This window comes from Bison bison, unplaced genomic scaffold (genome assembly GCF_000754665.1).
Source record: "Bison bison bison isolate TAMUID 2011002044 unplaced genomic scaffold, Bison_UMD1.0 scf7180017864167, whole genome shotgun sequence".
NCBI lineage: Eukaryota > Metazoa > Chordata > Mammalia > Artiodactyla > Bovidae > Bison > Bison bison.
Window position 1 is genome coordinate 6,890,692 of NW_011494739.1, and position 12,138 is coordinate 6,902,829.

Consider the following 12,138-nt stretch of genomic DNA (forward strand, 5'->3'; position numbering starts at 1 on the left):
TGTCCGCGGGGGCCCTCGCCGCTCGGAGCGGGGTCGAGGAGCCAGGGGCCAGTCAGGAGCAGGGTGAGGTGTACCCGGAGCGCGGTCCCCGCGCCCCTCTTCCTCCTGCGGAGCCCGCGATCTCTGTCCCCAGCCCAGCTCCGCGTCCTCTGGGTGCAGGGCCGAGAGGGGCGCCTCTCGGGGAAGGCAACGGGGCCGCGAGAGTTGCAGAAACCCCCTCTCGTGGCCGATCGGCCTCGCTGCTCCTCCCGGGCCGCGCTGTTGTAACCTCGGAAATAAACAAGTGCCCGAGGCCGGAGGCCCGCTCTGAGGTTCGGGGCGCTCGGGTGCATTCGACCCACGCTCGCTCGCTCGGACGGGTGGAAACTTTCCTGGGCGAGTTAGCTTCCCCCCGTCCCCGCTCCCCGCTTTTTCCAAATAGCTCCCCGTCCTGTTTGGAGCTCCCTTGCCAGGCACGGGGCCGCAGTTTGGAGGTTTACGCGAGGAGTGACCCCGCACCCTGCTCTTCCTCCTCTCCGTGATTTTCCGTTGGGGCGCCGGGTCCAGGCCCGCGTCAGGGTGCCTGGAGCTCCGGGTCGGGGCGGCCTCCGGAGCCAAGGCTGGCGGGCGGCTGCGCGCCGAGCTGGTGGAGGCGGGCGGCGGGGAGGCGCGTTCCGCTCGGCGGCCCAGCGAAGGCGCGACTGTGGGGTGGGTGCGGGCTGCGCCCCTGCTCCTCGCACTCCAGGGAGCCGGCGCTGTGGCGCTCCTTCTGTCGCAGGGCTGGCTTCCCCGTTGCGCACGCAGTCTCTCTCTCCATTCCCCATCCCTACGGCTGACCTCGCTGCCACTCCCCGCAGCCTGGGAGGGGCCCTTCTCCCACCCTGCCTTCCGGGCCCCCAGGGTTCTAGACCTCCCACTGGGCAGGATACCCCAGAGTGCTGGGGTTGGGGGACAGGACAAGAGTACACCCACCTTTTTTCGGTCAATTACGGGAACTCTCTAGCCTGGTTAGGCTGGAGATGGGGGCTCCAAGAGTGGCCAAGCCTCCAAGAAGTGGGGGGAGAGGACTGGATGGTAGAAACCTCGCCCACCTCCCTACAGCCTCTCTGAGAGCCAAACTCAGAGCTGAGTCTCTGAGAATCTGCTTTCACCCCTGCCCCTCTCCCTCCTCTGCGGCACCACAGGGAATAGACAGTCTGCTCCACCTCACCCAAAGCCTGAGTACTGGGTGGGAGGGGACATGGCCCTGGCAAAGGCCTGCTCCCTTGGCCTCCCCTCCTCCGTGTCTTCATTGGCTAACTCCTGGCTCTCTTGCCTGCCTATGATGGACAGTCCTTAGACCTTCCCTTCTGCCACGTGCTGGTGAGGCTCCATCAGGCCCTCCGCCCTGCCATCCGCCAGCCTGGCCTCCCTGTTGCCTGCCCCTGTCGCTGGCTAACATGGTGACCACAGGGACAGACCCTGGGTTATGTCTGAGTGGAGACTCTGGTGGACCAAGGTTTGGCATAATGGAGCCCTTGAACACAGCAGGCCCTACTAAACTTGGGTTGGATGCAGTTTCTATGAACCTGTGTTTTTTCTAACCTCACTTATTTCCATTCTCAGGCCCACAATGGGGATCTTACAGCCAGGGAGACCTGCAAGGCTGGATTCTCTGAAGAAGATTACACAGCATTAATCTCCCAGAATATTCTGGAAGGAGAGAAGGTCCTCAAAGGTAAGGTGGATGTGGGAATGAATTCGCATACTGCACTCTGGACTAGGGAGACATTGCCACCTGCAGAACAAGAGGCAGGACTGGCTTTGAGCCAGGCTCTATGCGAAGCGAAGGTGGAGAGGTCAGTGGATGTGCAGATCAGTCGACCTAAATGGCCTTTTGCATCACAGGTGAATGATTCAGAGTCCCTGTCATTTTTGAGTGAGGTGAATCATTTCCTGGGCAACAAATTGGAATTCGGATCTAGTGTCACCCAAATAATGTGCAGAGAGAGACTTTCTTACCAAGTATTTTTGTGTATGAAATTCTGGATTCTTAAATTATCCCTGCTTTGCAATGCATGATAAAGCAGACGATGTTGTTGGGGATGCGGTAAATAAGCCCACAGACGTTCTGTTCACAGACATGGCATGCGTTCTCATTACTGTCCCACTGACAACACGGAAACACATATGCAGGAGGGAGCTGCCATTAGCTCCATTGTCCCTGCAGCTCGACACCCACGCTTGTGACGGGGAACTCAGGGGCAGCTTCTGAACTCCAGTGACGATAGATCCTCCTGCATAGATCTGCTTCCCTCTCAAGACAAACTAAACTTTTTATTCACGTGGGAGGGGAAATTAATCAATTCTTTCTTCCTTGAGGTTTTAAAGTGGCACGGCGAATACCTCGACCCTGTGCCTCCCCTCCCTGCATCAGTTTTCCAGAAGCAGATTTCAGCCAGTTGCAAAGTGACGGAGGGAACGAACTTTAGCAGAAGCATCAAAGCTGAGTTCAGTACCCATGACTAAACCACACTCAGGCTGCTGACTTTGTCCCCAGTTTTCCGTTTCAGGGAATTCAGAGTTTCTGCCCACCCCCAGCAGATCCTTTGTTGGGAGGAACTCTCACAGAGTGGGGGAATTCTTCAGATCCTCTCTGTGTGGACAGCTTGTTGACTTACAGGGTGTGCCTGGTTATATGAATCGGGATCTTATTTTGCACTCAGTCCAACTTTGCTAACTTATTTGTTGTCATCTGAGTTGACTGTCAAAATAGGGGATGTGATACTATTCCTTCTTTCATTGATTATCAAACAACAAAAAACAAAACAAAACAAAAAAACCCCAGCCTCTTGGCTGTGGGCCTAAAAGCAGGATGGGTATGCTGCAGGAGTGGGCGTCTTTGGGAAGAGTTTTCAAGAGATGCTCTGTTAATTGCACGGTACATGTCATTTTAGAAAGTGTGGACCGCCTTTCAGGATCTGTGGGTTTATGAGAATCCCTATGTATGCACAGAGAAGGCCCAGGAGATTCTCCCACATGTGCATTGTACTGCAGGCAAAACAGGAGCAGTTCACTGTGGTCCAGCTGTTTGAGTGTCCAGAGGCTGGCATACTTGCCACCTCCCCCATACGGAGCTAACCTTGACAAGATCCTGCAGTATCAGTTTTACTCAGGAATGTAAGAAAAATTGCCTCTGTCTCTGTAACAGCAGGTGCTACCACCTGCCATGGAAGAGAATGACACATTCTCATGCTTTTCATAATAAAATGAGAAATTTCCAGCTAGCATCATCCCTCTCTCCTGGTGGACTGCGCAGGTCCAGGCTGACTTGACCCTCTGCTCTTGGCCCCTGTGGTAGGGAAGCCTTGGTTGCTGGCTGGATGCTGGCCTGCCCCATATGCCCCAGGAGTCCATTGTGGTAGGTGAACTTGGACCAGCTCATGGGCTTCGTGGATACACAACTCATAGTCCAAGCATTTACCCCTGAGATGAGTGTCCCAACCCAACCCCAGTTGGGGGAAAATCACAGAGCATCTCCTTTACCTGCGAGTGCCACCTCCTGTCTGTGCTCAGGGACAGAGAGGTTTTATATCTTAGAAATAATTTTACACACGTGGAGGCAAAAGCTATCACTGCATACACTCGAGCTAGGGCAGATAAAAATTTATTTACATTGAAAACTTTGCAAATGATGAGACCACAGTGAAGATGCATGTGTCGAAAATAAGTGGCACAGTATTTCTGTTATCCTGGTAGAAATCATGCTAAACAGATAATGACTACTTATAATTGAGTTATTCCAATGGAGAGAGCTTAACCTTAATTTGACAAGCGAAGCTTCACGGAGTCACCATTTTATTCTAAATGCACCGTAAGCTGTTAACAACTGCCTCGAGGCTCCTTCTCTGCCCCAGTCAGCTCACCAGCAGCCCTGAACATCCACATTCCAGAAGGAGAGATTTGTTACACAGTAATTAATTTGTTTATGATAAATGGATGGAAGAAATGTCATGGCATTTTGTTTTATATCTAAATGAAAAGCAATTGCATTTGAAAAATTTCATGCTAATTAGGCTTAAAATAGTTTTCCCCAATAGGGTAGCAAATACTATGGAATTGAGAACCTCTTGAATGGCGGGCTGAGTGCTCCATGGGGCACATGGGGCATCTGTTTAGCTGCTGTGTAATTCCTGGATCCACTCCACCTCATGGTTCTAGTCCGTGCCTTCTCTGGAGAGCACTCAGGGGTCACTGCAAACACTCTTACTCTGTAGATTCGTCTCCAGGATTGTTCACTGATGGCCATGATCACAGGTGCATGGTCATATCTAAAATAGGATCGTTAAGCCCTTTTCCTTTGGCTTCAAGGAAGTGTTCTCCATGCCATAGTTTAGCATGGGGTAGGAGCTAAGCCGGTGTCTTTTTCTCAGCCTTGTTAATAATGAATGGTCAGCTGGGCTCGAGGCTGCAGCTGATGCACTGACCTGCGTCGCTCTCTCGTGGCGGGCAGAGTTCTGCAAAAACCCAGACCCCCTTCAAAGCAAAATCCCCCAAGGATGGGAGAGCAAGGGGTGGCTTAGTGGGAACCCAGCACATGTGGATCATATCTCTCTTTGCTCCTGGAGAAGAAGGCCACGTGTGAGTGAAAATGCTGTCTGCTGGGTCAGAGGAGGGGGATCTGAAAATTATCCCATGAATTCAGATAATACAGAACGAAGAGCTTTGTTTCTGGTGGCTTCATTTAATGCAATTACCTCAGAAAAGCCTTCCCTCTCCCATATCCAGGTTAGTTCATGACCATCTTGTGCCTTTAACCATACTCTGCTTCCTTATTAGAGAATGTATATTATCTGAATTTATATTTTCTCTCTTACTTAAACTGTAAGGCTCATGAGGGCAGCAATCCTGTCACTCTGGTTTAACATTTAGAATGTTCTCAGTCAACATTAGGATAAAACCCAATTAACAGAATCTTGAATGGAGGTTAATTTTTCTCATATAACCATGAAGAGATAGGTAGTCAAGGGATGATCAGATCAATAGTACCAATCTCATGCCTAATGTTTATTCTTATCATCCTACCATCTTAGTAATAGTTTGTCAGTGTGTTGCCTCATCATTGCAAACTGGCTGCTGTGGCTCCAGGCATTGCATTTGAGTTTGTAGCAAGCAAGAAAAAGGAAGGAGCAGTAGCACCATCTGCATCTCTTCCCTGTATAAAGAAAGTACACACTTTCTCAGAACCCTTGCAGAAGTTCTCACTGGGGACAGCTAGGTCATAGGCCACTCCCCGTGGATAGAGGTAGGGAGGCTGGGAAGCAGAGAACTGTGTGGTCTGATTTAGACCTATTATGCCCATCACTTGGTAGATGAGTCAGTTGCTACGTGGAGCATAATTGGGAGTCTTAGGAAGAAAGAAAGGAGAAATGTGTGCCGAGGAGGCAAGTGTCAGTGTCTGCTGCATGAGGTTTCTCTGGCCTCCCTACACCTTCCCTGAAGCAGAATGACAAGTAATGCATTGTCAAATGATTGAGTCATTTGAGTACCAAGGCACACCAAGGGAGGGATGGTGGAGAAGGGACCAGATGCATGCGGGAGTCTGGAATGGGTATGTAAGAACTTGCCATGATGTAACTAATGTGGCCAGATGTACCGCTATCTTATCTTCACAAGTATGTTGAAAATAGCCTCTGTATCCTCCTCTGTGAAGACGGGTAACTCTTGCAGGATGGAAGGCATCACAGGATGTGTGGACCAGATGCTGAGCAAGTCTGACTGGGTGCCCATCACCCAGTGCCATGCCTGCATTGTGGGGCGGTGGGTATGCAACCAGCATTGTCGAATGAAGTCATGAATGAGCCAGAAAACGCTGACACTGCAATGTTTCTGAGTCCCCTCCATCAAATCAGATCAAGCAGGAGGTGCTCTGAATGTTTAAATAAACGGCACAAATGCATGTGCTGAGCATCACTGGATACTGCAAGTTGCCTGTCCGATACCCATTCTCTCCCTCTTCCTCACTAACAAAACCTCTTCTCATCCATTTGGCCCACACTGAGACCCGTTTAAAATACTCACACCTCCAGTAAACTCTTAAACCAAAGTGGCAATATGGCTTTTCTCTGGTCAGCAGGATCTACCTATATTATTCTGTTAGATGAGATATGTGAGAAAGCTGGTTTTTTTCTTGATGAAGAGGAACAGACCTCACTGGCCATACCTTCTGCCTTTTGCCCTTAGCTTTTTCTCCCGCCTGGAATATGGACATAATGTCTAGGGCAGAGCAGACATCTTGTGACTATGAGGATGGTGGAGTAGGAGCCAGATCTCGGGTGGCATCCTTGAACAGTTGCAGACCTCTGGACTTATTGTGCCCTGAGAGATGAGAAAAATGAGTGAGATGCCACAGTTGAGTCTTGTGGCATGCAGCCAAATGCATTCCCTGCTTCAGGGAGAACAAAAGAGCTATGCATGCTAGCAAGGGCCTGTCTTTCACTCTGGAAGCTCATAGGTTGTTTCATACTCTGCCTTGAGCCCTGCTCATTCTGTGTTCCCTGGGCCTTGTCCTTACTCCTGCTCTAGTGGCCCTTCGTTCCTTTCTAAGTTAGTATCCAGACCCAGCACAGTGGATTGCAGAGAGCATGTCTGGGAACTCAGTAAATATTTAACAGGTGACGTCAAGAATCACAACTTCAAACTCTCTCTTTGGCCAGGATATGACTGAATCATTATATATATTAACCTAGGGCTGTCTATCTGATCCACCCATCACAGAATGTGAACTCTCTCCTGACTCTCTTAGCCACCATCTTTCAGGAAGCCAGGAGATTATGCCCTGGGAATCTTGGTCTCAACAAAGATGTGGAGAGAGTGGAGGTCAAACAGGACTGAACCCCAGTGGCTGGCTTCCCCTGGCTTGTGGCCAGGACATTCCTTGCTCTTGAAGCCAGAGGAGGCTTCTGTGAGCACCCAGCCCTCACTGCCTTCTGTCAGCGATGCCTCTGGGGCCCCTGAGAACGATTTCTGGAGCCTGTGGTGGAGATGCTCAGGCTGTCTTTGGGGCCAGTCTTACCTTTTCAAGGGCCCAGTTTTTAGGGTTTCTTAGCAGCCTTTCCCTGCTGTGATTCTGCCTGGTCACAGAGTTAAGGGATTTAGAAAAGGAAGTTTAGAAAGTGGCTTCTGTCAGATAAGAGGGCAGACCAACATAGTGATAAAGCATGGAAAGTCTGCTTTATGCACTGCCCACAGGCCAGAGCTCGTGCAGATGGAGGGCCCTGATAGCCGTGTTTAAATCCAGAAGGAGGCCAAGGTCTGTGGCCCCCTGCCCTTGACTGCCACACCGCATGCAGGCCTAGCTCTGCTTCCATTGCTCCCCCTGCAGCCTGGAGGGAGGTGTCCGTGCCTGGCCTTCCACTCTAGATCCAGAAGGCCATAGATCAAGAGCATCCGCCCCTCTTGTCCCTGCCCCTCTCACCCCAGCCTCTCACCCCTGCCCTTCTCCTATCACCTCCCATTAAATAAAAATCTTCATTGCAGGGATGCCCACACCAGTCAAACATGAGGATGAGTGCCTCAGCCACACTGCAGTTTAAAGATTAAGAGTTTTGCATTTCAGAAATATGTATTTTAATGGAGTTTTAAGATGAGGGAATGTGAACCTTTATGTAATTATAATCCTGAGTCCCAGCTGGATCTGTGACTGGGTGACGCTGCAAATGTCTTGTGGAATTCTCACAAAAGCCTGTCGGGGAGGTGGAGTTATTCCCATTGTATGGATCAGAAATCGAAAATCGGAGGTTGGGAGATTGCCGCAATGGCATGCAACTTGTCTATCTTCCCTCTTTGTCCAGGCCCACACCCACTCTCAGCTCATTTACATCTCCCTCTGTTGTGAATGGGTTGGTTTCTGGAGCAACCCATTTGAGTTACAGGCAGACAAGAGAACACCCCAGATGTTCCGGGCACCATCGTAAAATCAGCAATTATCAAGCATTCAGATGTGCTAATTGTTTCTCATCTTGGACGTTTGGAACAGAGGCCTGGTACACCCAGAAGTGCTTGATTGTGGCTGCTGATGTGTGAGGGTCCATCCGAAGTGGGTCCAAACTCAGTGGGCTCTGTGGGCTCGCACAGCTCGCCCTGGGATTGAAAGAGCCAGGGTTCTGCAATGCCAGCAGGAGCTTTTGATTCCAGGCATGTGGCAAACAGTCCCTGAGCTGCATTGTCAGTCGGCTTCCAGACTCTGCCTGTGTCCAGGACATAGCGGAGAGCCGCGAGGAGCCAGGAGCTGAGCTGAGGCTCGGGACTGGCTTCATAAACCACTCTTGCTGCTTCTCGGAGCCTGGGAGACGTGGATGGGCCTCCTGAAAAGAGCTGAGGACTGTGGTCTGAAGGAGCCGTCCACCTGCCCCAGCTGATCTCCCCACACCATCTCCTGGGGGTTGTGCCCTCCATCTGCAAGTGGTCCTTTTTGCTTAGGTCTAGGGTTCTGGGTGTTTGCAGGGGGCTCCAATTTCAGGTTCCTCCCTACCTACCTTCTTCTTTCTTTCCTTCTCTTCTTTGGAGCATGGTTAAGTAGATGCCAGAACTAACCACAAACTGCGAGCAAGCAAGGAAACCAGCACTCATCTTTTCAGAGAATGTTTCTGTTATTCTGGCTGTCTGAAGGAGCAATTCTTACTCTTTGTGAATTCCACTATACAAAATAACCATAAGCTGCGTGACTTTCTTTCCATCAAGGCTGGTAAATTTCTCCCCAGTGTGCTCTTGTAAAACCTCTTGGCACTTCCTTTTTCTTTTCATCTCAGAGGGAGCTGTGCTATATTATAAGATGGGCTGGTAAAGAGTCTGCTTTTTATTTAAAGACTGGTAATTTTGGTAACTTATTGCCCAGATTCTAGGCTGCCCTCTCCTGGTGGCTTCCAGTCCTGTCTTAGTCCACCCACCCCTGTTTTTAAACAAAAGAACAAAACAGAACAAAAACCTACTTCTCTTTGACTAGTGTATGCTACCAAAGGCCCTTTCCCCTCCAGCCTCCATCAGGGCTGGTGTTTATTGAGGACTTACTCTGTGCTGATGTGGACTCATATTTCATACCATAGAGACACCTGTGGGCTCTGCCAGAGGCCACACCCCAGATCACCAGGTCTGTCTGGTCCACATGACTTTCCACTCCCATGTTGCTTTCCGCAGGGAGAAATTTGCTTAGTTTGTGGATTGTAATCGTTTCTTAGTGTGGTACAAAAATGTAGCAGCTTAAAAGATGCAAATTTATCAGCTTGCTCTTCTGGACATAAGACTTCAACACGGGTCCCCTGGACTAACATCTGGTGTGGGCAGATCCCCCTGGAGGCTCCAGGGAGGCGGGTGGGGAGAAATCCATTTCCTGCCTTTTCAGCTTCCAGAGGCCCCCCTGCTTTCCCTGGCTCACAGCCCCTTCTCCTCCTCCATACCAGTACCTGGCCAGCATGGACACCCGAACAGCTCCCCACTCCTCCCCCATCACATCACCTTTCCTGACTACTGCATCTTCTGCTCACAAGGCGCCTGAGACAACCTTGCCTCCCACCCCCCAGATAGTCCAGCATCGCCTCCCATCTCAGGTGCTGAACTTGACCGCATCTGCAGAGGCCCTTTTGCCGTGAAACTGACAAACTCGCAGGTCCTTGTGCTGAGGACATGCTGAGTCTCCAGCATCGTGCATATTTTTCACTAAGCTCCTGTGGACCCTCGGTCATTCTCAGGGAGTAAACTGAAGCCCAGAGCGATTCAGTGACCCAGCATAAGTCCTGGGTTAGGGAGGCTGTTTGCACACAAAGCTGCAGCCCTGAGCCCTGGCCTACGTGGCCTTCCTCCCATCCTGCCTCGTCCAGAAGCTCCTGCCTGCAATACCCAATACCCATATCTGTAACTAGGACCCTGGCTGGCAGCTTCTTCCTGGGTCCTGAGATGGAGATTGGCCACTTTGGAGACTGAAAGGGGAAACGGTGACTGCAGAGCCCGCAGCAGCTTCTGATCTGGTGCTTTCACTGCGCCTCGTTCGGCTTCAGTGTGTTTTCTTGCTGACAGCATATGGGGATTTAGGAAGGATTAAGGTAAGCCTTCAGTGACAGATAAATACATGCAGGGCGGGAGATGGCCACCCCCTGCCTTGCTGATAGGAGGAGGGTCCCCCTGGACGTGGGAGCTCACCTGCCCAGGGAATGGCTTCAGGAGAAGCTGCAGGCTGTCCTGGCCTGGGACAGTGTGCTTTCCATTTGGAACAGTTTAGTTCCAGCTCCCAGGATGGGCGTACAGACCCCATGTCCATCCAGGAAGGACACCTCTCTCTCTGGTCTTTGAGCCAGATGGAAAGGAAGGCTCACAGAGCAGACCACGTTCCCCCTTCAGGTGTATGCACCCAAATCTGTGCGGCTGACTTCGAGAAATGAAGGAATCACATTGGGTTTTGCTGCCCGAATGTGAGTTTGAACACTGTCAATCTGCCTGAATCAACAAACGCAATTTGATCTGCCTGGAAAGCTGAGAGGGTCCCTTGGTGTGCACTTGTGCTAAGCCAGGGACAGGAGTGGGTGGGGAGTGCAAGCTGAGCCGACCAACAGGGTAGGGGGTGTTCCTGGGAGAGGAGTGAAATTCATAGTGGGAGCAGAGGGGAGCATCCTTCTCTGGGCCTCTTGTTTCCTGACCTGCAGTGAGGCAGGATGTCCAAGTGTAGTCTAGGAACTGCCTGCCTGGGCAACATGGTTAAACCCCACAGGCCCCTGGGTCCCCTCTCATACCTACTACAGCTGCTTGGACAGTGGTGCAAAAGATACACCAACCCAGACCTGTGACCATGACGGTGTTTGGAGAGAGGGTCTTTGCAGGTTCAATTAAATTAGGAATCTCAAGATGGGATCATCCTGGATTATCCTGGGCCCCACATCAATGACAGGTGTCTTTTTAAGAGACAGAAGAGGAGATGTAAACACTGGGGAGAAGCTATGTGATGATGGAGGCAGAGGGGTGTGGCCACAAGCCAAGGATACCTGGGAGACCAGAAGAGGGAAGAGGTAGGACAGACCCTCCCCTGGAACCTGTGGAGTGGGTGAAGCCCTGCGACCTGGATTGCAGATGTCTGGCCTCCAGAACTTCAAGAGAATAAGTTTTTTATTATTATTTTAAGTCTGTGGCCACTTGTTATAGCAGCCCCAGGGAACTCACACATGCTAAGTCACTTCATTTATATCCAACTCTTTGCGACCTAATGGACCCCAGGTCCGACTCTTTGCAACCCCCTGGGGTGGGTTTGTCTTGCCCTCCTCCGGGGGATCTGCCTGACCCAGGGATCAAACCCACGTCTCTTATGTCTCCTGCATTGGCAGGAGGGTTCTTAACCACTATCGCCACCTGGGAGGCACTGAATCAGAAATCTTGGGGCTGTGGCCTGGGATTCTGCACTGCTTAATTCATCTCCCAGGGAAGTTGATGTTCCTTAAAGCCCAAGGGTTTCCAGTCTAGAGGATTTTTAGCTTCTGAATTCCAGTGGTCAGCATCCCTCAAGGGAAAGTGTGTTTTCCATGACAGCATCTGCCAGCAAGTAACCTGCGTCTTACAGTGCCGCTCAGGTCAGCGATGGAAGGATGCTGTGGTTCCCGTCTCCCCAAAACAGTAAATGGGGCATTTCAATACCGAAATGTAGCCTCTCATATTATGAAGCCTGACACAGAGCAGTTTCATTGAAATTAAATTCATTGAAATTAAAATGTATGTGAACATTTGTTCTCCTCCCATTATCTTTCCGGGTCAAATGGAATCTTAACAAGGATTATAGCTCAGATAATATCTCTTAGATACATTGTAAATATTTTGTTAATCTGAAGGTCCACGTTTGGGAGCAGATCGTTTAACTGCCGCTGCTGTGACGTGGAGGCACCCGAGAAGGAGCGGGCGCGCTCCGGCAGGAAAGCATTTATAGAACATGCCTCTTCTCTCCCCAAAACTGCTTTACTCTGCAAATGCAAAAAGGCATTATTTCTGGCTCCCAGCATCTCGTTTCTGTGTTTCAAGCAGGCACGTTTTTGCTGCCTGGCCTCTGAGCTCTCCTGCAAGGTGAGCAGGTTTTCCCCAGGAAGCAGAGGAAGGCAGCTGCTCAGCTCAGGTTCCAGGGCACCCCTCCCCCCGGGGCCCCCCTGCACA

The 12,138-nt window shown here is 50.8% G+C and overlaps 1 protein-coding gene across 1 annotated transcript in view; it reads left to right on the top strand.

The window, feature by feature from the left end:
• CDH4 (cadherin 4, type 1, R-cadherin (retinal)) overlaps window positions 1-12,138 on the top strand; it is a 621,238-nt gene that overhangs the window by 145,880 nt on the left and 463,220 nt on the right. Inside the window, exons 6-8 of the mRNA XM_010841909.1 lie at window positions 134-263; window positions 547-691; window positions 1,585-1,696. Of these exons, the coding sequence (XP_010840211.1) occupies window positions 134-263; window positions 547-691; window positions 1,585-1,696 (387 nt within the window). The remainder of the gene's footprint in view (window positions 1-133; window positions 264-546; window positions 692-1,584; window positions 1,697-12,138) is intronic.